The 26300-nt window shown below is 40.4% G+C and overlaps 1 protein-coding gene across 1 annotated transcript in view; it reads left to right on the top strand.

The window, feature by feature from the left end:
* Positions 1-13059: 13059 nt before the first annotated feature.
* The window catches only part of KCNAB1 (potassium voltage-gated channel subfamily A regulatory beta subunit 1), a 386124-nt gene continuing 372883 nt past the window's right edge, over positions 13060-26300 (top strand). The window contains exon 1 of the mRNA XM_038002671.2: positions 13060-13518. Coding sequence (XP_037858599.1) covers positions 13277-13518 — 242 coding nt within the window. The 5' untranslated portion in view covers positions 13060-13276. The remainder of the gene's footprint in view (positions 13519-26300) is intronic.

The raw sequence follows: 26300 nt of genomic DNA, 5'->3' as shown, positions 1-26300 counted from the left end.
AAACAAGCCTTCCTGGGTGAGCTGACCGAAGTCCATGACATCTCTCTTCTTTTCCTAATATCAACAACTGTTTATTGATTATTTATTATATAGCTAGCACGTTCCTTAGATATTCCATTGATTCCTTCCCAGTGATCCATGTGCATGTGATGCCTATTTTTATGATCTCCACTTTGTGGAAGGAAATTGAGCCTTAAAAATGATCCTGCCCAACGTTAGCTGGTTAAGTATGTGATAAAGCCAGTACTTGAATCTGGAGAATCAGGCTGCAGACTGCAGATGCACATCTTAGCTCAACAGAATGCCTCCCCCCTCATTTGCGTTGATTATAGATCACTACAAAGATGCCACTTTAGTAATTTCACTTTTCACCTTCACTTTCCACCACACTATAAGGTTCTGTAACTCAGGATGTGGCAGTCATGTCTTCCCCTCCCATTTGAAGTCTTTGCTTCTTGCCCTGCACCTGTCTATCAAAAGGCTGGGAGGCTGAAACGTTGGAAAGTCACTTGGGTGGATAGCAAAGGGTTGTGTCATAGGGTAAACTATGGATTTTTATATTTCCTCAGGCTTTTCTCCCACAGAAGGTGTTTCCATCGAAAGATCTGTGTAAGTGCAGAGGCCTGAGGAGCCACCCAAGTGGCATCCCTTATAAGATAAATTTAATTCAATTTCAGAATTTGAGTTTAAGTCAGTCTTTGGCCACCTCCTTCTCATCCTAGCTCTGAGAGCTAGACAGCAATAGCTGTCCGGGTCTTTCAAATTGTAGACTGTGGTTGTCACTGAATGGCATGTGCTAATTTCCTGCCAGGGATTTTTACCATTCTATTGTGTGTTTTTACTGCATGGGAGGAGGAAACAACACGGTTTTGAGGAGCACTTACTCATATTTCTTTGGAGATGGCAGTTGAAACACAACTTTCCCCAACAGCCTCCCCAGGTATGTGAAATGTCATCAGGTGTCAGTTTTAGAGAAATACCTCCATTCCATGGCAAGAGAAATTAGGAACTTTTTGTGCATTGGTACACACATTGTGACCTAATTTCAAACAGAAACTTGCCAAATATTTCTTCAGTCTCCAAAAAATTAAACTATGCTTCCCGCCAGATATCTGGCTCTGGTTTCCAATCCAGGAATGGCTCCCAAATGCTTATTGTGGATAGGCTGTAGGTGAATGCCTTCTACAAAGTAAAGTGCATTGTTTTTATTAAAGGTAACCCTAGCTGCAAAATCCTGAAACCTCAAGACCTTGAAATCAGAAAGTTTATTTCAAGCTGGGTACAGTGGTGGCTCACAATGGTAGTCCTAGCTACTCAGGAAGCAGATACGGGAGGATTACTTGAGACCAGGAGTTTGAGACCAGCCTGGACAGCACAGTGACACCTTGTTTCAAAAAAGAGAAAGTTTGTTTCTTACTTATCTAAGTCCAATCAGGGGTGGGAAGGGTCCAGTCAGGTGGGTCTTGGGCTGATGAAAAGTCTATCATCTTCATCTTTTGTTTTCTAAGCTGGCCCATAGTTGAGCATTGATATGGATCAAGAGAGGAGTATGGAAGGAGTAGGTGGAGGGCCCATGTTGTGGGCCAGGCCTGTAAGTGGTACCTGCAGGCAGAGGCAACGTTGACTGAAATTCAGCCACATGACCACATTCAGCTGCAAGGGAGGCTGGGAATTGTAGTTATAAATGTATGCCTTGGAAAGAAGAGAAGTGGGCATGGTGAATCCCAGGTCCATTTCTGCCACAGAGCTGTGTTTGAAACAGGGTTACGGAGCTTCTAAGGTAGAGTTTGGCTATTTTCCATAACATGGAGAGACCAAGGCATTCCTTTACTTTCAATGTTATTCCCCTTGCTCAAACTGGACCCCTTGACCTGACCTTTCCTGAGCCACATGGTGGGTCAATCTCTTCTGGCTTCTTTGTTTGGATCTCAACTTTCCTGTTTCACTGAGAAGACCGATGACACTTCAGAGACCTGTAGATGGTCATCTGATATCCACCTGGCAGTGGAACACTGATGAAGTAAGCAGCCTTCCTTATGTCAGGCTATGAGCATCAGCTCTCATTTTGAACCTGTCAGAGTTTTCCTCATTGCCCTGAGACTCACTTATGACTGGATGAGGCTCTCGGCAGCTCATGTTTTATTCCTCCTCCATTCCATTGTGAGATGGAGTTGCTGCAAGGCCATCCCTTTCCATGGTAACAGCCACAGACTCTGGTGCTACAGACATGGTCTGATGTCTCAGGAGGCAGGATCAGGCACATGGAAACAAGGCTCAGGGAGCGCTTGCGGAGAGTCAGGAGAGCTCACTAATTCAGTCTGTTATTTCAGAACAGATAAGGTGCATGTTTTTAAGAGGAGCTTCTAAAACACTGTGTTCATTTAAACAATATAATCATTACACAGGTTTTTCCATAATGTACTTCCAGGATTCATAACAACAGACAAGATAATCACTTTGCTCCCAGAAGCAGGAGACAGCGTGGTTTTGAATATAATGTTGTTAAATAAAATTGCATATCCTCAATGATATTCTGGCATTCTTCTCTGAATCACTATCCTCAATCAAGGTATATATACATTTTTGTGCAGAATTAATGAGGAATTTGGAGAATAATAGGTTAAGAAAATATGGTTTGTATACAAGAGACTTTTTATTACAAATATCTCCCATGTGAAATATTTCCTTAAAAAAACAAAGCCTAAGGTACATTTTGTAGCTTAATCTTTATATTTAATTTGATTACAGCAATAGACATTAAGTATGAAACAAGCTGTCCAAAGGGCTGTTGAATTATTTAATTACCTCTGGGATTAAGGAGGTGAGAGTCAGCACAAACAATTCTACAAGTGGGATGTGTTAGAAAGGTCAGCTCTTTCTGTCTCCAAGCTTAGTAATTTGAACGATGTGACTATCCAAACACCAGTTGCTGTTGAGCAAAATATTAAATGCTTAAATCTGTTTGCAATATTTTACATTCCAGATGGTCATTTATCCAAAAGAAGTACTGAATGTGTTTTAAAAGTATTTTCAGTTAAATGAATTTTCAATGAAGTTAACATTCAGAATTAGTTTTTTAAAAAGGAAAAAATATACTTACATTTAAGGACATTCTTTCATTACCATATATGTAACATTGAAATAGTTTCTAACAATCAAACTAGAAAATTAAACAGAATTTATTCAGGAAGCTGGAGCATCTACCATGTTCCAGTTCTGGGGATACAGGGATGCAGAGTCAGGGCTTCTTGCCCTGAATGATCCTGGGATCTGTTCAGGGAAGACAACACTACAGTAAAGTTTTTTGGTGTGATCTTAGAAGTGTGAAGGAACTGCTATAAAATTCAGGTAAAGGTGTGATTAGTTACACCAGGAGGCAGGGAGACAGGGAAGAGAAGCATCAGGAAAAAATACACTTACGATGCGCATTTCAACTAGACTTATACGAGAATGCATGGGGGTTTGTGGGAGTGCAAACCAATGAGGAGGCAGGTAAGAAATGGCTGAGGGAAAGAAACATGTAATCGGCAGCTTGAAAACAAATTGGTTGACTTTCTTTCTTTTTTTTTTGCTAACCCACCAAATTGCTATTAATGGGAAAAAAAGTTATGAGGATGGGCCTGATAACATTTCTAAATGCAGGAAATATTCCCAATTAAGCCTCATTCATCGGACATTGTCAGAGAATGAAAACTTTCACCCAAGTGATTTTTTCTTTTTCTTTTTTTATTTATTTATTATTATTATTATACTTTAAGTTCTAGGGTACATGTGCATAACGTGCAGGTTTGTTACATATGTATACTTGTGCCATGTTGGTGTGCTGCACCCATCAACTCGTCAGCACCCATCAACTCGTCATTTACATCAGGTATAACTCCCAATGCAATCCCTCCCCGCTCCCCCCTCCCCATGATAGGCCCCGGTGTGTGATGTTCCCTTTCCTGAGTCCAAGTGATCTCATTGTTCAGTTCCCACCTATGAGTGAGAACATGCGGTGTTTGGTTTTCTGTTCTTGTGATAGTTTGCTAAGAATGATGGTTTCCAGCTGCATCCATGTCCCTACAAAGGACACAAACCATACCACCCTGAACGCGCCCGATCTTGTCTGATCTCGGAAGCTAAGCAGGGTTGGGCCTGGTTAGTACTTGGATGGGAGACCCAAGTGATTTTTTCTAATACCTGAAACTTTCTAATTTAAGTGTCAAGGCTTTATTTTAACTTTCTAAACCTGAAGAAATGACTTGACAACTCTCATTTATCTTAATAAATGTCGGCTATTGTGCTATGTTAAAATATCCTCAGGGACTATTAAAGCATATGGAGCTATCTGTCTTGAAAATTGGAGGCCTCATTTTGCTATTTTAGTTTTAAATTTTGGCTTCTGAGTTTTTTCTTCCTCTATTATTTTTCCTGTATCCTTACCTTGCTGTAAGCTTTACTTGCTGCTGTCAGGATGCCTGCCTTTAATAGTTCTTTTAATCTGATTTGCTATCATTACTTTAGGGAGGGATGGGAAATAAGAAATCCAGTCTTGCTCAAATTATGTCCAAGAAAGAATCCATGGTTTGTGAATTGAGGTAATCAACCAGGAGGTTTGAAATATGGGCTTTGGGATATCTTATTTGTTCATTCATTCATTCTTGGTTGTGTTTTATCTGGCAAGGTTTCTAAAAAAGGTGATGTCTAAAAATTCAGTGGTTACTCTATTTGAACTAACATTTGAATCTGTTTGGGAAAATGTCAAATGCTGAAATTACTTCAAGTTTATGTTTATCTTGGAATAAACCATAGAGATTTTATAAAAGCAAACCATGTAGAACACAATATTTCAAAATGTTGATGGGATGCTTGTAGTCTACATTTTATAAATTTCTCAGCCAAAGAAAACATTCTAGCACAAATAGGGTAAACAAAGTGAAACTATTCATTTGTCTTCTGTAGCAGAGACACACAGAGGGCTTTTCAGTGGATTGTTTTTTCAACAGTTTTGCCTTGGAACTTTGGTGATTAAACATGTACAATTATTATATAGTGAAATGACACTTCAAGAGGCAGGATGGTATATTTGGGACTTCAAAATATGTAAACTAATTTAGTTTTCTTTTTTCATTTTCTTTTTTTTTTCTTCACGACGGAGCCTCACTCTGCAGCCCAGGCTGGAATGCAGTGGCATAATTCCACCTCACTGCAACCTCTGCTTCCTGGGTTCAAGTGATTCTCATGCCTCAGCCTCCCAAGTAGCTGGAATTACAGACTCCTGCCACCACACCCAGCTAATTTTTTATTTTTATTTTTAGTAGAGATGGAGTTTCACCATTTTGACCAGGCTGATCTTGAACTCCTGACCTCAAGCGATCCTCCTAGCTCCGCCTCCCAAAGTGCTGGGATTACAAGAATGCACCATCGCACCCAGCCTGGTTTAGCTTTTGTTTTCCCCATTTTTTTCCCCAGAGAAAGCTAATTAAGTCAGAGAGTATTCAAATCACACAAGCATTAGGCTGCCAGGCAAGGATTTAAGTCCTTGTCCACTAAGCCCCTGCTCCTGGGAACTTGCACTTTATTCCAGTCCTTACAATAATGACTGCTTAATAGTGCCAATTTATCTGGATGTCTATTACCTTATTTGTAAAACAAGATAATTAAATCAGTTTATTTTTCAGAGTTCCTCTAGCTCTGGTTAGACTCCTAGATGTTTTAGATTCATCGTAAGTGCCTAGAAGATGAAGAGAGAGATTGCTTTGGATGGAATGATTCCAGTGAGACTTCTTAGTGCATGATATCACAAAACTGAAAATATAAAATTTTAGGCTTGCTTTTGTAGCTGAGAATTACTTTTCATGGTGCCATTCTGCACCCCAGCCTCCAAGGCCTTGTCACAGACCCCATAGAAATAACATGTCAAAGAAGATAGATGAGCCCCATGGCAGGGCATGTGGTACCAGTGACAAAATATGTGGACTTCTTTGCAACTTTCAAAACTGCTTTCTGAGTAGGCACTTAAGGCATGATGGAGGTATTTCTTGCTAGATGAAGAACAAATAAGCATTATTCAGATAACCTCTCATTTCTCTTTAGCAAGGGAGAAAGTCATATTTAAAGCCATTCCCAACCATTTTATAGTCATGCAGCCCATAGCATTGAAGTCCTCTGAAAATTATTGCTTGTTAGAAGTCTAAGTCTCCCACGGATAACTGTGTGTGCTGTGCACTGTACAACACTAGAGGGGCACGATCCACGCATGTTAAAATTTGGATGGCAGTCCTTGGAGTTGTGCAGTGTCTGTGGTAACCCTTAGACACTGACAGCATTGCAGGTATTATAATAATAATCACCATTTATTGAGCCATTTATTCTGTACTAGTTACATCAAATACAATATTTCTTATAATTTTCACAACAACCCTATTAGGTAATATGATGAGCTGTAGTTTCCAGGGGAAGAAACTGGGACTCAGAAAGTGCCCACTGGTGGGCTGTAGTGGCAAGATTTGAACCCAAGTCTTCCTAACTTCATAGCCTGTGCTTTTTCTACCATACTCTACTCTCTCTGTGGAAATTCCCCTAAGCCAGGCCAATGCAGACTGGGATAAAGGAGAAGGTGATCTCAGCACCCTGGAAGCATCACTTCAGTGTTGACTTAACAGCATGAGACCACATACTATCATGCTCTCAAACCTTCTATGGCTCAACATTACCGAAAAAGAGAGCCTAGAGCCTAAATAATGCGACTGAGGCCTCATCTCCCATCCTTTCCACACTGCTCACCTACCTCTCCTCCAAAGTAGTCATTGCTTCTAACTGCCACGTTTTGAGGTATTTCTGGCCACATTGTGCACTTTTGCACATCTGGGTCCCATGGACCATTTCCCTTCCTTTAGCTTTAGACTAAGGCTACATTTTGGCATCTTTTGGGAACTTTTGAATAAAGAGCAAGAGAGTCATCATATCCAAAGAAGGTGAGGAGAGTTTTTGCTACAAATGCCAGAGCTCTACTCAGAGATGCTTTCTAGTTGAGGACTGTGGGATCAATGCAGAATAGTAGTTAAATATCAAGGGCCAGTCTTGCCCACAAACCCTCTATGACCAAGATAGAGATCTATAGACCTAGTCACCAATAAGTGTGCTCACTCTTTTTCTTTTTCTTTTTTTAACTTTCATTTTTGGTTTGGGGGTACATGCAAAGGTTTGTTACATGGGTAAACTTGTGTAACGGGTTTGTTGTACAGATTATTTCATGATCTAGGTACTAAGCCTAGTACCAAATAGTTATTTTTTCTATCCTCTCACTCCTACTAATTTTTTCTAAAGCAAGGTTATAATGTGTATGTATCATACATTGGGGAGGGGTTGTTTTTATGCTGTAATGCAGGAGTATACAATAGATAAGCAGTAGGGATAAGGAAAAAGAATCAGGTGAGACTGAAGATGCTGCCTTTGGATGCCAGGGAGAAGAAGCTAAGGCTGGCTCCATAGAGGCCCTCCATTAGTCATGTGCTGTACTCCCATGCACTGTAACATGCAACCCCTCCCCTATCCTACCAGCACTGTTGTGTTGTATTCGCTGAGAAAATCTAGACTAATAGGAGATGTGAGGGATTGTCTAGAAAAGCACTAATGCATGATAGAGACATTTAACATTAGATTTCTTGATGGACTGCAAACTTCTTCTTCTTCTTTATTTTTGAGACAGAGTTTCGCTGTGTCACCCAGGCTGGAGTGTACTTGCGGGATCTCACCACAACCTCTGCCCCCCGGGTTCAAGCAATACTCCTGCCTCAGCCTTCCGAGTAGCTGGGATTATAGGCACCCGCTGCCACATCTGGCTGATTTTTTTTTTTTTTTTTTTTTTTTTTTTTGTATTTTTAGTAGAGACGAGGTTTCGCCATGTTGGCCAGATTGGTCTCGAACTGCTGACCTCAGATGATCCACCCACCTTGGCCTCCCAAAGTGCTGGGATTGCAGGCATGAGCTACTGCGCCCGGCCTGGATTGCAAATTTCTGGAAGAACTCCCTCCACTCCTCCCACCCTTTACCTTTCCTGCTGATGTTGTCTCAGGGTATCTTCTCTGATCCTCTGCTCTTTTCCTAGACTGGGTTTAGCCTTAGTGATTGCCTCTATCTTTGCTCATATCACATCACTTTGTAATCTTTACTGGTTTCTCTCCTCTCCTCCACTGAGAGCTCCTTGAGGGCAAAGGCAATGTTTTATGCATTGTGTTTTTTTTAACACAACACATACATACTGTACTTAGCTGTAGTCTCACCACATACAGCTAGACCCCAAGGTAGCTCTGGCAACGGTGAAGAGAAGATGGCAGTGACAGGAGGAGAAATCCCTTTAGAAGGTTCCCAGTGAGAAGAAGGCAGACATCTCACGGCATCACCTGCAGAGCGCTAATGAGCAAACACGTGAACAAGAGCAGAAAGGCGAAGTTCCTATAAATAATCAGAATAGAAAAATATGCTCTGGACTGTAGTCTGGTGTCCCTTGTCCAAATTGACTTGGGTGGTCCCAATACTTCTCCACCCCAGCGGTGGCAGTGCATTCCCACTCCTCTAGCCCCACCAGTTCTGGCCTCAGTTTTTATTTTAGACCTGGACGATTCTTGGATGACTGCGACATGTCCAAGATATAGTGTTCAACAAATCACCTCCTAAGCCAAGAAACATTTAAAACTAGGCTATAAAGGTGTTTGCTATATTCCAAGAATAACACAAATCTCATGGGCCTGGTATCTTTCATAACTGGTGAATAATTCATGGACTCCGAGTCCCGCCAGTTACACAGGAGGAAGGGTCATCACCTCTATAGTATGATTAGAGCAATTACTTTTTAAGATGCACAGAACATCAGATGTAGATTAGAAGAATCTTAGAGATTACCTAAGTCTGAGCATGTAAAGAAACTAAGGGATCAGAAAGGTCAAGACCTGCCCGAGGTCACACTTGGGCAGTTTATGAATCCTGAACAGGTGTAGATGAAGGCTGCCCACCACCCAGAGCTGTGGAAGCTTCTATATGTGGCTTCTGTGTCCCGGACTTCCCGTGCCTCATCAGCAGGACGGGGCAGGCAGCACCTGTCTCATCACATGGCCCTGTTTTTTCCTACACTCTGCTGACCATGTGATTGCACAGTACTTAAATATTCTAAAAAGAATATGAAGATCATCGTTCTTGAGACACAGAAGGAAAGCAAGAAAGACATTAACTGTCCTTCTCAGCTGCTCAGAGGCATTTCTTACAGTCTTACCACATTGAACTTAAAATTGATCTTAATTTGTATTGACAACCGAAGGGATAAATAGTTCTCTTATTAAATACAGTTTCTATCCTCCACCTTTAAACTGGGGCCTTTTATGACATTGACCTGCTTTTGGAACTTTATGAAAAGAAACTTCAGTTCCAGACAAATATTGCCTTTCTCATTTCTTTCTCCTTTCCCAGGCCCAGTTCCAAATTTGGAGGATAAAAAGAGAGGGACACATGGGAGAGGGCTCCTGTCCCATGTTTTAGAAACTGCTTTCCTGGTTCACCTGTGTTTCTTCCTTGGCCCTCCACTGGCACCACTGCCTCAACCTCCAGGTATTCTCAGCCCTGGAGGAACCACTTTCATGGCTCACATAGTCAGATTTAACTGGTGGCTACCATAAGTGATGTCAATGGTGCAACTTTACTTGGGAATGCTAATTTCTCCCTAACTCCATTGTACTCTGTGTGTGTGTGTGTGTGTGTGTGTGTGTTTCATAGCTTTTCTGACCTTTTCTTTACAAGCTCTTATTTCTTCTTTCATGCTCAGGGCTTTGGCTGCTAGGGTGAAAATGGAAATAGGTTTATGAGAGAAAAGGTAGCTATTGGGAGTTTAAAATTAAAGCAAGGAAATTGTTAATCTCTATGCAATGTTGACTGTGCACAAAGCATCATTCTGATCATTATAACTGGAGTTTACAAGCTTGTATCAGGTACAGTCCCTTCCCTAAAAGGCCTTATAATCTGGATGGGGAGTTAAGAGGTACACTTGCAAGAGAGGTATCTCATACTCTGGGATAGCATATTATGTCTTTGTTTCCCAAAGGAGGTACAAGTACCACTCATATGACATTAAATAACTGATTCACTTTGTAAACATAGTATATTGCTGTTTCAATTTCCTTTTACTTCTTTTCTCATTATTTAAAAAGGAGGGAAGAGAAAATCTCAGATTTGTGCTAAATTATCTTTAAAACCTCTCTAATACTTTTAAATCTTTGTCAATAAAAGATAAAAAGAGTTAAGACTCTGATTCCAAGCCTCTGGACACTAAATATCCAGCTGCAATGTAATAACATTCTTCATTTTGATTGCATTTTTTACAGACTACATTCTATTTTATTATAAGTGATAAGGTTTTTCTGTTTATGGTGGTAGTCATATGATGTTTCCTAACTAAATGTCTTAGTTCAGGCTGTTACCATAGACTTAGTGGCTTAAACAACACACATTAATTTCTCAGAGTTCTAGAGGCTGAAGTCTGAGATCAGGGCGCCAGCAGGGTCAGGTTCTTGGTAAGGGCCCTCTTCCCGGTTGAAGGACCACTGCTCTCTCCTTCCAGTGTCCTTACATGGTGGAAAGAGAGCAAGCTACCTTTGGCCTCTTCTTATAAGGGCATTAATCCCATTCTGAGGGCTCCAAGATCACAACTCGCTCACCTCCGAAAGGCTCTGTATCCTAATATCGTCACACTGGAAGTTAGGATTTCCACATATGAATTTTGGGAGGAATGCAAACATTCAGTCCATAACACTAAAAAAATTCATTTAGGTAGAAAAAGCAACTCCAAATAGTAAATAAATAATGGTATAGGCTATACAAAAATATGGCAGAAATCACAAGCAGTGTGCAAATGTTTGTGAAGCAGTTTAGAAGTGTCAAGTGAGGGCTTTAGATCTGAATTGCAAGTGGAATTTCAACGAATAATTGTGTGCCAGGGGCTGGGAAGAATTCCTAGAGGAGGTGAACTTTAAGGGAGCATGTGCGTGTGTGTGGAGATTCATGTCAGCAAAGATGTAAGATGTGAGGGCAGGTGGGAGGTGGGAGTGTGAAGCCTATTAGACCGAATGAACAGTTTATGTACAGGAGTCATGGCTGGAGGAAGGTCACAGCTGGAATCATGTGGTGGAAAAACCCATATGTGAGGAGTTTCTTTGCTTTTTTTTTTAACTTTTCATTTTGAGATAACTGTTTATTCACATGCAGGTGTAAGAAGCAATAGAGAGATTCCATATATCCTTTGCCTAGTGTCCCCAAATGATGGTATCTTGCCTAGCCACAGTTCAATAGCACAATCAGGAAATGGATGATGATACAAGCCCCTGCCCTTATTCAGATTTCACCCATATTATATGCACTCATTTTTGTGTATTTATATTTAATTCCATGCAGTTTTGTTGCATGTATTGATTGATGTGACCACTACCATAATCAAGACACAGCAGTTCCATCACAAGAATCCCACCTCTACCGTTTCATAGCCACAGTCATCTTCTTCCTTTTCCTCTTTTCTAACCCATGGCAATTATTAATTTGTTATTCCTCTCTAGTTACAATTTTGCCATTTCAAGAATGTTATATATATGGAATGATACAGATTCCAAAATGTAACCTTTTGGTATTAGCTTTTTTTTTTTTTTTTTTCCTACTCAGCATAAGGCTCTCGAGATTTATTCAACTTGTTGTTTTGACCAATAGCTCATTCCTTTTACTTGCTGACTAGTATTTCATAGTATGAATATGCCACAGTTTAATCATTCACCCATTTTGGAATATTTGAGTTGTTTCTAGATTTTGGCTGTTACAAATAAAGATGCTATAAACATTTGTGTACAAGTTTTCATGTGAACATACATTTTCATTTCTCTGGGATAAATACCCAACAGTGTGATTACTGTGTTATAGTACGTTTGGAATGTTTAGTCTTATAAGAAACTTTTCTGGAGTGGCTGAACCATTTCACATTCCCACCAGCAATTTATGAGGGATCCAGTTTCTCTGAATCTTTGACAGCATTTAGTGTTATCACCATTTGTATTTTAGCTATTGTGATAGGTGTGCAGTGATCTCTCATTGTGGTTTTCATTTGTATTTCTCTAATGGCTAATGATCTTTTGATGCTCTTATGTGCCGTCTGTATATTCTCTTCAGTGAAATGTTTGTTCATATCTTTTGCCCATTTACCAATTCGATTGTTTATGTTTTTATTGTTGAGTTTGGAGGGTTCTTGGTATGCTCTAGATATAAGTCTTTTGTCAGATATGTGGTTTGCAAATATTTTCTTCCAGAATGTAATTTGCTTTTTAAAATCCCCTTCATGTAGTATTTCATAGAGCAAAAGTTGTTAATGTTGATGAAATCTAATTTATGAGTTTTTCCTTTTATGGATTGTGCTTTTGGTGTCAAGTCTAATAATTCTTCACTTAACTCTAGGTTCTGAGTATTTTCTCCTGTTTTTACCTACAAGTTTATAGTTTTACATTTTACATTTAAATCCATGATCAATTTTGAGTTGATTTTTGTATAAAGATGAGGTTTAGGTCAATGGTTCATTTGTTTTTGTTTGCTGTTGTTTTGCTTTGCCTCGCTGATGGATATCCAGTTGCTCCAGCACCACAGAACTATTCTTCACATTTGTCAAAAATAGTTAGCCATGTTTGTGTGGACCCTTTGCCTTTTACAACCCCTTGATATTTTTCTATCATTTGACAGCAACATCTGAAAGAGGTTAATGGACTTTTCACCCAAATGAATCATGCCACTAGTATAAAAAATTATTTGATTACAAAATATGTAATAATTTAGAGAAGCCTCATTACATACTCATGAATCATCCCTAAGGCTTTATGGTCCTTATAAAAACAGATTGGCCCAGATCCCACCAAAATATTTCCTTTTACCTAAATAGAAAGACATGGGAAAAAGTTCCCATATTTTTTTTTTCCCCAGGGCCAATACATAGTTGCTTACGTTTGACTCAGAGTACTTTAAAGGGATGAGAAAAGTGATTGGCCACCGAAAGGCTCCTTTATGCACAGGCCTGGGCAGAGACACACAACCAACAGCTCTGTCGGGAACGTAGGAGCCTACTCGCCTACAAAAATGATAAGAGAGATCTAAAGAAAACAAGCTAATCCTTTTGAGGGACGTACTGAAGCCAGATAACCCAAGGTATTCACAGCAAGATACAGTGAGTCTTAGAGCTAAGCACCGTGCAATTAGCTTTGCTTCCTTGGGTTTTTGAAACATGCATCTGTATAAACCTGCCTGCGCAGACATCCCTAGTCCCAAGCTGGGTCTGCCAAAATCCAGTGAATCGGCTCTAAAATGTAGATGGCACCTAGCAGTGACCAAGACTCAGCCTCAGGCAGCCTGCAAACCTGTGAGGCCCAGTGGAGCAGCCGAACAGAAATATCTGGAAAAGTTTCTACGTGTTCATGGAATTTCGTTGCAGGAAACCACCAGAGCAGAGACGGGCATGGCATACAGGTACTGCTGATTGCAAAGTCATCCAACCAGGGCACTGCACTGATGTCAAAGGTTGTTATTAAAGAAATAAGGACTGAAGTAGCAAGACAAAACCCTGTAAGAAAAAGAAAGAAAAATGCAGTGAGCCCTCTTCTTGGGTTGCCTTGTTGTTGTTGTTCTTCTTCTTCTACTTTTTAAAAATTTTTTTAGCTTTAAGTTTTCTCTTTCCTCAGAGGGTTACGCAAAAGACAGTCAAGTTCACCTGTGGAAACTCCTAACCACGTGCTGCCAGAAGAAGTATCTTTGACTCTGAGTAGGGAGATGATTTAGCAGGTCAAAATGAAGAATGGGGACTCCATTCTTCTTAAGGGAAAGGGAATTTATAAGTTAAGAGTGGAATTTTTTTTTTTAATGCTGCCTGGGATTCAAGACTTATTTTCTTCTAAACTTGAATCATGTGGTCTGTACTAATAGCTAATAAAGTAGTTCAGGTTCTCCTTGAAATGACAGCACTTATTTATTTCCCTATCAATGTAGCCCAAGGTAAATTACTGATTGTACGCTAAACTTCCAATGCCATTATTTATTTCATGAAAGATTAACATAAAGGAGAAATGTTTTCCTGGTATAGGGTTGGATGTGTAATCTTTATAAGTTGCTCTGCGATGGGAAGAAGCTTTCCTTTTCAGAGCAATTATTGCTCCTGCACAAGTGCTTCCTTTACCTGCGCCTGGAGTTTTAAAGAGCCCAGAAACTGAGTAAAAGCCATTTAGAAGGACAAGGGTACTGAAAACTGAAAAAACAATTTAGCAATTGTAAGAACAGTTGTCCTAGCTCAAATCAAAACTTCTGCACAGCTTAAGATTGTTTTTCATGTACAATATGTCCCCAGTGATTTCATTTTTCCACAATCTGAAGGTCTATTTCAGTGTAGTAGCTGCTGCTCTAATTTATCAGCTAATTATATTAATACAGCAATTTGCAATGATATGGCTCCTCTCTGGAGAGCAAAGTATTTTACACGGACTCTTTATGTAATAAAAGGCTTGTGCAGAAAAGAAATGAACTCTTCTCAATTTATAAGGAAGATAGGACAGCCTACCATATCCTGCTTTAGAAGGGGAGCTCACCTTTTCATGGTAGCTCATGGAATGAGGAGGGATGGATGAGGAGGAGATGCTGCTGTTTCTTTCCTGAATCTCTCTGTCACTGGAAGGAGCCTGCTTCTCTGTCCTCCCACATTCTGTCTTCGTGTTTCCTCGACCCTCAGTGGTAGTAGTGATGGTGCTGTGAACGCAGATCAGGCGAAGGGGAAGAGGGACCCTTTCACTTAAAAAAAAAAAAAAAGTCTGCCTCCGTGTCTTTGTCATAGGATGGGTGGTATTACCATGAATTGTTGCATAAACCTTCAGAGGGCATGCCTTTCTCTCTTGAAAGTCTAGTTTAAATATCAATTACAGATCTGTGCTGTGTGCCCATGTTCAGGTGAAGGTATGTTCTAGGAAAGCGTTTTTCAAAGGATTATGAAGTACAGGAACACTTTCTTCAGACAGGTGAAAGCAAAGCTGCCTCAGCTAAAGGTGGGAGCTTGGAGCCCACCTGCTTGAGGGGAGCAGTCATCCCCCAGCCTCTTCTGAGACACCTATGTGGATCCCATACTCCCCATGGTTTGAGACTATAGGTTTGGAATGACTCTTTATGATGCCTTGGTGGGTAAGGCTCTGTTACCTTGGAGATGCCAGATACTGCCTTGGACAAGGGTGTATGCTACCAGATCACACCCTAGTAAGAAATGGGACCTAGGAGAATGTTGCTTCTAAATCGGAGTTTGAGGGGAGAAAAGCACAGTTTAGTTGATCATTAACCCTAAGAAATAGCCAAGGCTCTAAATTAGAATGAGCTTGTGCTGACACATCATCTTGACACATTTCTCCGTTACCCACTCCCCAATGTCCTTAGTGCTCTATTTATTCTCCCTTTAAGACACTCACTTATTATCCTTATTTAAGACATTCTCCTTCAACCATTTGGAAAGGATTTCTAGGAAAGAGAACCAGGGTTCTCTTGGTTCCTCCCCAACTTAGCTTTAGATCTTGATTTCGTATGAACATAGTTGGGGTTAAGAGAGAAGCTGATTTTCATATTCTTACTTCTTTATTATGATTTTTTTTCCTCCTCAGGAAAAAGAGGGTGGGCAGGGGACCATGGCTACGTTAAAGAAAAAACCTCCGTTAAGCCTTGTTGTTTCTATTTTTTCTTGTGAAGTTGAAAGAAAATGGGCATTGGAGTTAAACAGATCAGAGTTCAAATTTAAGCTCTGCCTCTTTTAGAACTGTGAGACACTGGGGGCCAGTCATGACATAGAAATGCCTAATATAGTAGCTGCTCACTGGGAATGGAGGTTTTCTTCCCACTTATTCTGTTGTGTCTGTCCATCAGTCTACGTAGGGGAGGGATTGAAGCCCTTTAAGTGAAACATAGAAATGGATAAGAGAATATTCTCAGAAGGAAAATAAAAGAATAAGACAACCCACGGTAGTTCACAATCTGTGTAGGTTTCCATGCTCAGCTTTAGAATTCTGAGAGGTCTGGAAGAGCCGGGTAAGCTGTTTTCCATTCCGAATTTGGTCAGACGCCATTGCAGACTTTAGCCCAATACCAGCTGCTTGGGTCCCTCGATCATCTGTGAGAGAGCATTATGTTGTGTTTCCATGGAGACTTCGTTTTATTTCTAACTAAGGTTGACCAGGAGGAGAAAAAAAAAAGAAGTAAATATGCAAACACATGCATCAATTGAAAAGGAACTGGAGGACATTGAATGTGGTATAAAAAGTGCCAAGTTGCTGTGTAGATCTTTCTGTTGGCTTAGAAATCTCAGCAAAAATAGAAGTTTTAAAATTCATTTTATCAGTGACTATAAAATGGACCTAAGAGGGTCTTCAAGTTACTTCTAAAAAGCTGAAAATTAATTGTCTTTATTACATAGCCCTGAACTCTAAGCCAAACAGTAAACATGAGCCTGAGTCAAGGTTAAAATACTCTGAGGGATAGTTTTATGAGAAAAACACCAAAAATATCTAGACTGAGTTAGTATGTAGCAAATACCTAGCTTTGAAGCAATCTTATAATACTAACATTGGCAGGAGAAACTTAAACTTAAACAGATATAAAATGAAGCTCTAATCCAGGGACAACACTTTTCCTGTAAAAGGCTAGATAGCAAATATTTTATACTCCAGGTTTGTATCTGCCTCTGTTACATCTACTGACCTCTGCTATGTAGGGTGAATGTAGCTATTGATGATATGCAAATGAGTGGGCATAGCCTTGTTCCAATGAAACTTTATTTATGGACATGGAAATTTGAATTTTATACAATTTTTTTGCATATCACAAATCTTATTTTTTCCTACAAACCATTAAAAATGTAAAAATCATTCTTAGCTTGTGTGCCATACAAAAACAGGTGGCAGGCTGGGTTCGTTCAGCAGGCCATAGTTTGTTGACCCCTGCTTTAGAAAGCAAGGCCTTCAGTTGCTCAGGTTATTTATTTACTTGTTTGTGTTTATTTATTTTTAAACCTTTTTGTTTCCAGAGGTATTTAAGGAACTCAAATGCATATAATTGAGAAAGATAAAAATAAATTATAAAGAAGATGGAAAAAACAGAGACAAGAAAGACCAAAAGAGTGGGAAGGGAACAGAGAGCCAAGGGTGAGGGAGCACGCTGTGTATAAGCCAATGTGTTGCAAGAATTAGACCTGTATTTGGCTCTGTGCCTTCTGGCAGCATTAAATTGTGAAGAGGGGAACTGAGCCCTTTACAAAGTTACAGGGTCCTTGAGTTAGAGAGAAGTCAGTCGCTCTGTAATGGCACACCTTTTCCTGATCTGTAAATCAGAGAGAAGTTCCTTTTGAGGTTCTTCTTTGTGTGATGAATAATATCCTTGCAATATCCTTATAGCAAACACAGCAGTAAGGTTCCTAGAGGATCTTTCCTATGGAGCCCCTAATATTACTATCACATCAAATAATAACTCAGTAAAGACAAATAGGTGCATAATGGAAAAAAGTGACATTGGTTAAATAGAAACCACATTGGCCACTTTGGGCTATGCTTTAAGAATTTTCCGATAACAAAAACACAGATTTCTTTTTTTATTTTTTATTTTTTAAAGAATGACAGGGCTTGTTCAGGTTCATGGAATGAAGCAATTGTTTCTGGAAAAAATAAGTGTTATTTGCCAATTAAGGATAACATTTTCTAAAGCCTTAAGCTGACAGCAGAGAGAGGGCAATAAAAGAAGAAAGGGAAAAGTAGGGAAAGTCTCGGAATTCTTAACATGGGATGGACCTTAGGGATAATCTGCTCCAATTTCTGGTCTTACAGCTGAAGAAAACTGAGGCTCAGAGATGTTGAGTTTGTAGCCTGCAGTTGCACTTCCAGCTAGCAACAAAGCTTGGACTAGAACCCCTGTCTCTTCGGTCTCAGTCCAGTGCTTTCTTCATGCTTTCCGTATTTATTCCCAGCTCCCCAACCTCCATCCCACCACATGCCAATACACACACACATACATGCACATACACACACACACGCATGCACACACACACACACACACCTGGAGATACTGCAGATCCAGCCATATTCACCGTTCTGCTCTGTCTTCTTTTCCAGGCTCCCCTGTTGTTACTGTGCCCTATGACCTGCTCAGTCCTGCTTCTTTGCATGCTTACCCTCCACCTTCTGCCGGAATCATTGAGTCTCTAGTCATCATTACTTTTCCTACCTGGAATATTCTTACACATCCCACTTGCCTAGGTAACTCCAACCCACAGGCTCTCTTTTGGCCCCACAGCATGGACCACCAATCTTTTCTCTATACAGGATATAGATTGTTAGTTATTTCTGTGTGTGTGTATCTTATTGTCAAAATTGTGCATCATGACCTTGAGGATGAGGACTGAAACTTATAATATTTTATACTCCATCAATGCCTTTGCACTTAGAAAGTGCTGGGTACATACATGTTGCTTGATTGAGGTGCATCCATTCAGAAGTTGGGAAGGAGAGAAACCAAAGAGCAAGCAGGAACTTTCCTTTTTCCTACTAATAGTGCTCTAGCCCCATCCTTTCTCCTGTATCTTAGATACAATATGCTACTTAATCTTGCTAAGCCTCAGCTTCCCTATCTGTAAAATGGACCTAATTTAACTTATTTCACAGTGGCATTGTAAGAAATCCATAAAGTCACATATGTGGAAGTGCTTAGCTCACTGCCTGCTAGAGTGAGAACCTAAGTGCTCCCTTGCTCCAAACTCCTTTTTAACCAGTCCTAGGAATCTATCACTTAGTCATCTTTAGCATTTCCAAAAAGAAGTGTGTGTCTATAAAGGAGAGAGGGACAGAAAATAAACACCTAAAATTGAATATTGCATAATTCTGAACATATCACCCTCCTTTCCTCACTTGCTTTTTCATTCTTTTTGCTTTTCCTATTAGGATCTATTGAGAAAGTGTTTATTTTTCTTTCTTTTTATCTCCCACGTGGGCTCCTATTTAATCAGCTTGGCCTCAGGAAATGTTGGAATAAATAACTCTTCAAACAATGTAATATGAAGGTATCTTTTATCAACCGCTGCATTTCCAGTGCCTGGCATTGTGCCTAGCACAAAAATATTTGAGCCAGAATGACATGAAAAGGACTGAAACTTCCACCAGCTTGCAGTGTCTCTCCCATCAGCTTGCCCCAGTGTCCGAAGATCTCCCTAGACTGCAGGCATCAGTTCTCAGAGACTTCTGTTAAAAGGCAAGGGTGCTTGCTGAGTGGTGGCCACACTAATCCAAGCTACTAGATGGTGGACCAAGAAGAAACAGGACGTAGTCCAAGCCTGACCTAAAACAAGAGAAAATAGGAAGGAAGCTTCTAGGTTTGATCAACAGAAAAGCTTGAGTATCCCAGCATGGTGCATTGCTACGGACTATCCATAGAATCAGGAGGGATGGAATTGAAAAACAGGGGAAGGAAAACTAGAGAGAAACCTCACTCAGCTACCAGCTTTTCTCAAAGATGTCAGGGCAGAGAGTTTGACGGCATAAATGAGAGTTTTCACTGATCATTAAATGAAGACTCTGAAGATAAGTAGGAACAATTTTTTCACCTGAACCCCTCTCTGGGTTCTGTCACAGTGCAAACATGATATTCTAGCAGGAGGATTTAAAGACAAGCTTCCTCCCTCCCTCCTCTCATCCCCTGCTTCCTTATCTACAAAATGAAGCTGAAAAGCCCTACTTCACAGGGTAATGCCATCCACTCAAAGAGGTGTATAGTGGATACCCAGGAAAGACTATCCCTCTTGCTCTTTCTCCTTTTCATAGTATTACAGGGTTGACATACGTGGAAGTTGAAAATTACATTTGTTCCTAAATTGCACTTACTGTCATCCTCCCAGGACCCCCAAACCCCACCAAAAACACCCTTTCATCATGTGTTCTTGTGACCTGCCCTTTTCATGAGACGCTTGGCACACTCAGACCTGCTTGAAAAGTATTAATAGCTAGGGCTGTGACTGTGAAAATCAATAGCCTAGAAAAATGCTACTCATGCAGGGGGTTGTATGAAAAAATGTCTACATGATTTATTTTAGATGACCTAATTTTGGTGAGTCTCTGGGCCTGTGCTAATTTGCTCTGAGCTGTTTTTCTCCTTGTATCAATATTTCTGGAGGAAAGTAGATGACACCAAGATGGCTCGGGCTCAGGATGTATGTGATTACTTGAAACCTGAATAGGCTGCTGGTGAAGAGCGGAGGAGGCGCAGTGAAAGGGGCTTATTCAAAACGAGCAGAACGTGTTCTTTCCTATTGAATGGAATAGAAGTTCTAAAATAAGTATGTTTTGAAAGTGTCAGTTTAGATAGAAAATGCTGAGAATTTAAGCAAGAGTGAGAGATGAATGCTGCTTGGACTTGAAATATTGTTGGGGGGTGGGCAGATACTCAATCTGTTTTGAAATTTCCACTTGGGGTTTTCCAGGATAAAAGTTGCTTTGTTTATGCAGCATGATGAAAATACTGGAAATTCGGGGCTTGAGAACAATACTGAGTTACAGAGATCCATGCTTTCTCATATAGAAGTTGTTGACAGCGGTTTCATCTGAAAAAAAAGTGAGCATTTTGAAATCTGATTTTCCTGACCGAGGAGTAACTATAGGCAAAAGATGTTTTCACCCAAGAGAAAAACAGTTCCTGAATTTCCCTACAGTGCCTGTGAGTGCCACTAGGATGTGCTATTTCATAAAGAAAAGGAAGCTCTTCTGTTCCCTGAAACGCTGCTAGCAGAAAACTTTTTTCAGACAATCCTAGACTTGAACTTAAATTTGAATCTATGTATTTACCTTGATTGTGACAATGGGAAATTTTGTATAGTGTGAAAAAATTAAAAAGGTAATCCCAGCATATTCCTAAGGTACTGAGAAGCCTTGATCCCATAACAAGCCTATGTTGTTATAACCTAAACCAGTTAGATATTTTATAGAGCAAATTTTCTATGTCTGGGAGTTTTCTAGCATAGGGAGTTCTGAGCTACACCACAGACCCCTGGGCATGGTTGGTGAAGAAAAGAAAAGTAGACATCTCATCCCCTACCATCTTCCAGAGAATATTCTGTTGGTGTTAGCCCCATCTCAGGTGCAGGCACCTTGTTACACAGTTAAGATGGAGCAGACATAGTGAATCTGGACTGCACAGGAGAAGGCCATATCAAAGCCTGTCAATATTCTCAGAACCATGGTCTTGCGGACCTGGCTCATTACCTGGTTAGGAGATGGTCCTCCTCTATTCCCACTGTTTGTTTTCGCTTATCACGTGTCACCTCCTCACACTTAGAGCGAGTACCTCCCATCCAGTGATTCCTCTTCCTCTCCTTAGCTAGTTACCAACTAATTCTCTGTAAGTTTTAAAATATAGATGCTTTTTTAATAGAGTGTCTGCAAAATATATCATCCAAAGAAATGAATCCCTAATAGTGGGAGTACAGGTAGTAAAGGAGTTATTTTTAGACAAACTGCCTAGTACTTAAGGCCAGAGCTATTTTAAAATTTTTATCTGAAAATAATTTCAAATATAAGGAAAAGTTGTAAAAATAATATATAGAACACATCTGGGCTATTTATTCATTAACATATTGTTAACATTTTGCCCCATTTGCTTTAACTTTTGTTCATGCTCTCACATGCTCGCTCCTTACAACCCACCTCCCCATTTATTTTTCCAAGCTTTTAAAAACTAAGTTTCACACATCACGGTTTTTTACTCCTCAATTTCTCCTAAGAGTTATGATATTTTCTTATCCCCAGTACAATTAGCAACTTTACATAAATTTGATACTTTTAAATTTGATACTGGTAAAATTTACATAAATATGATACTTTAATCTACCCTTGTATTCTAATTTTGTCAGCTCACACAATAATGCTCTTTGTGGCATTTTTTTACTCTAGTTGTACAGGATCAGTATGGGATGGCAATATTTTGTTGTCATTTTTTTTAGGTCTCCTTCAATCTGGAACAGTTCAGGAGAAATTAATTTTAGGGTAGGAAAGAGGTCAAAGGAAAGACTACAACTAATTGCAAGTCCGCCTTGGGTTGGGAGGTGGCGCTGTGGTGCCACACAATTGTTAGGCCTACAGGAGGTCTCCTGGATATTGTTACCGTGTCCTTGCCAATGACTGTGTCTTCCACAGCTACCTAATGAGGGCTACCAAGTTTTCATGTGGAACTTTAGGCCCAAAGCTAAGGGATCTCATAGGCCTACTGACCTTATGAGCCTATATAAATCTTGTCCCCTGTGTCCATGTGCTCAGCACATCCCCTGAGGGGTGGGTGTTGGTGGCAGTGTTAAAAGAGAGTCACCAGACCTTAAGAGGGGTAAGGCCCTCTGAGCACTGATGGACTGCAGACATGGTTACCTCAGGGTTGTCGAGCCCCTAAGTCAGGGGCCCATAAATGAGCTGGATCAGGAAACCATCCCAAGAGGCTGAAGCGGCAGCCAAAGGAGAGGCCTGATACCAGCTGGATTCAGAGCAATGGGAGTATGGATTCTGGCTATAGCTTCTAATGAAACCACTGTGGGAGGGGTGGGAGCTTCCAGAAAGATGCAGGTTCTCAGTGGGCTAGATGGAACATTTTTAGACAATGGATTTTGACCCAATTGTCTTTTGACCCAATTGTCTTTAAACATTTTCTCCTTCATGATATTCCTCTTAATTTGCCAAGGCAGATGAGATAGAAGCTCTGACAATTGTAGAGTGTGGGTGTAAAACGTGCAACTTATTAAGTAAGCTCTCCGTTTATCATTTGAAGGGTTTGTAACAGGTCAGTGACTAACCCTGCTTTTGGAATTTTATGGCACTCTGTAACTCAGTGCATAGTGACAATACATGCATCTAGAAGCTGGTTATGGTTTCAAAGAAGAGCTATGATTACCTCCAGAGATGATCATTGTATAAGATGGGCATCTTTATACATAACTTTCCAAAGGGTTAGCTCTCGTTGTAACTTCTTTGTAACAGTCCATGCTAGCACTTTCTTCCTCTACCTCTATTTTTCCTTTTGGTGCACTTATTTATTTCTGTATCATCTGTCTCTCTCACTGGAATGTGAATTCCAAAAGGGCAGGGATTTTATCTGTATAGTTAATTACTGCATTCCCAGAATCTGACATCTAGTGTAGAGCTCAATAAATATTTGCTGAATAAATAAATTATTAAGCAAGAGTCTAACAAATAAACCTTCAATGTTCACTGGAGGACAAGCCGCTGAATATCAGGCACAGGACACCACTTCACCAGGATCCATAGTCTCCCCACCACTCACTTCCTAACTTTCACTACGAAAAATCAAAGGTGTTCTTGTTTGAGACAGTGGTACTTGAGGATGGCATTGTTCTCATAGGAAATAGGTCCTTAAATCTTGGATTTTAAGATGCTTTGAGGTGACCATATCATACTCATCATGGCATAGCCCACTGTATGTTTGTTATGTTTGTTTCTCCTGAGATATCCACCTTGTTTAACCTTAATTTGCTCATTTACTTCAATCATTCATTAAGTTTGTGATGGTTAATTTTGTGTCAGTTTGACTGGGCCACAGGGTGCCCAGACGTTTGGTCAAACATTATTCTGCGTGTGTCTGTGAAGGTGTTTTTGCATGAAATTAACATTGGAATTAGTGGACTGAATAAAGCAGACTGCCCTCCCCATTGTGGACGGGCGCCATCCAGTCATTTGAAGTTGAACAAAAATGCTGACCTGCTGACCTCTCATGAGTAGGAGAGGAGGGTATGTCTTCTGCCTGATTGTTGGATCTGAGACATCAGTCTATTTCTGCTTTTAGAGATGAACTGAAACATCAGCTCTTCTTGAGTCAGGTCTTGAGCCTTCCGGCTTTTGGGTCCAAACTTACACCATTGACCCTCCTGATTCTCAGGCCTTCAGATTTGAACCAGAACTACACTATTGGCTCTCTCGCATCTCCAGCTTGCCAACTGCAGTTTTTGGGAGTTCTCAGTCTCCACAGTTGCATGAGCTAGTTCCTTGTAATCAATCAATCAGTCAGTCAATCCCTATCTATCCATTTATCTATCAATTTGTCCATCTCGTGTTAGTTGTGTTTATCTGGAAAGCTCTAAGTAACATAGATTTCTCATTGTACTTTCCTCCACAAAGTTCTCTATGTGTCGCTGCCCAGCCCTATTCATAGTGGGGCCTTGAGTTTCCTTGACCAGAATGAGACACTCATTGCTTTCATTCAGTGTGAATTCCTGTTTCCACTGAGAGGTGGTGCTTTCTGAGGGAGGTTGAGCTGATTACAGCCTGACTAAGGTCACCAGAAGTAGTGAAGATGTCTAACACACTCATATTACAGAGCCATGGGCCTCTCCTTCTCCACTCCTCTTACCACCAGCTCTTCTTTCCTTTCCTACCAGTTGTCCCTTAATCCCACTGGCAAGTCCTCTTTAAGTTTACTCTTTTCCTCATTTCACATTTCCGTCTTATTACAGGAGGGGTCATCATCTCATTATAGCAGCCAGGTGCCATCTTCCAAACTATGGGGAACAAGTGTGGAGAGTTAGCTTACCTGTTGGGATTCCTAGCTGATTCGTCCTCCTAGATAAATGCACCAGAGGATTCTCTGTCTATTCAGTAATCGTGGATGAGTGTGGGTTCTGGTTAGACTTCTCGTTCTTGGTATAGATCAGACTTTCCCATCAACTACTTGGCCTACAACTGAAACACTCTTTTGCTGGTAATTAATAGTTGCAGGCTGGACCTTGGTGGTATCATCAGATCCATGGGTTTTCTTACTTAAGTCTGCCCTACTCTACCACTTCGGCAAGACCCTGACCCATTTGACTCAGTAAAGGTAGTCAGTGCTGCTGGGACTGGGCAATGGCAGTGGAAGGATCATGTGTTTCTACTTCAGAGGGTTGGTTACCTGCAGGAGCATGGGTGAGACTCATTACAGTGGACAGAATCCAGCTATGTTCTTTCTGCCCCTTCTTCACAGGTACCTCTCCAAGAGCCTCCCATTTCTGACCTAATGTTCACCACCTCTTGGGTTCTGGATCCTATATAGGTTAAATATTTTCTCTAATATGTCTCATGACTGTCTCATTTAAAGTGTTGGATAATCCAAAACACATTCTTATATAAGATGGAAAAACAGGTTCATGCAGCTAAATTTACTAATGCATATTATATGATACATTGGTTACACTCTTTTTATAAAACTATTTTGTATGACCACTAGTCAAGCCTTGCTGGTTTTGGTACACTATCAAGTTTTACTGAACCATCTACCTATTTCTCCCCCTGCCCCCAACCACCCCTCACACAGATTCATCCAACAGCTCTCCATTGAGTGCTCACCTTGAGTTATGCACAATTCCAGGCATTGGAGATACAGCAGTGAACATCTAGGCTAAGTTCTCTGCTTTTTTAAGGATTTAATTCTAGTGGGGATGTGTCAGTTAATAAACAAAAATAAATAAATAAATAAAAAATAAAATATATAATACTTCAGAAGGATAAATTCTCTGGAGAAACACAAAGCACAAAAGGAGGATGAGTATGTGTGCCAGGGAGCTGTCGCAATTTTAAAAAATGTAGCCAAGGAAGGCCTCACTGAGAAGACAGCATTTGAATAAGTACCTGAAGGAGGTAGAAATGATAATCATTGAAGTTTCCGGGGAAAGAGTATTATAGACAGAGGGAACAGTATGTGCAAAAACCCAGTGTGAAAGTCTGTAGAAAGAAACAAAAACAGCCAGTGTGTCAAAAGCAGAGTGAATGAATGGTAGAATAGTAAGAAATGATGTCAAGAAGGTAAAGGGGAGAATTGCAAGTTTAGGAGGTCCTCAAGAACACTCTCAGTTTCAGTGATTCACTAGAAGGACTTGTAGAACTCAAAAAAGTCTTATGCTCATGGTCGTGGTTTATTATAGCAAAAAGATACAGATTAAAATTAGCATCAGGAAAAGGTACCTAGGGGTAGGTCCAGGAGAACCAGGAATGGAGCTTCCAGTTGTCCTCTCCCAGTGGAGTTGTGTGGATAGTACTTATTTCCCTCAGGAACTGGGAAGCTTACCTGAACCTTGGTGTCCAGAGTTTTTATTTGGGTTTGGCCATGTAGACACAGCTGACTACCTGTGTGTTTGACCTTAGTCCTGGCCCTGCTGGAGTTCATTCTGATACAGTGTGGCCCAAGACTCCCACCATAAATTGAATACTTAGCCTAGACCATCTTGT

The sequence above is a fragment of the Chlorocebus sabaeus genome, chromosome 15, assembly GCF_047675955.1.
Source record: "Chlorocebus sabaeus isolate Y175 chromosome 15, mChlSab1.0.hap1, whole genome shotgun sequence".
NCBI lineage: Eukaryota > Metazoa > Chordata > Mammalia > Primates > Cercopithecidae > Chlorocebus > Chlorocebus sabaeus.
This window is presented reverse-complemented; position numbering and strand designations above follow the sequence as displayed.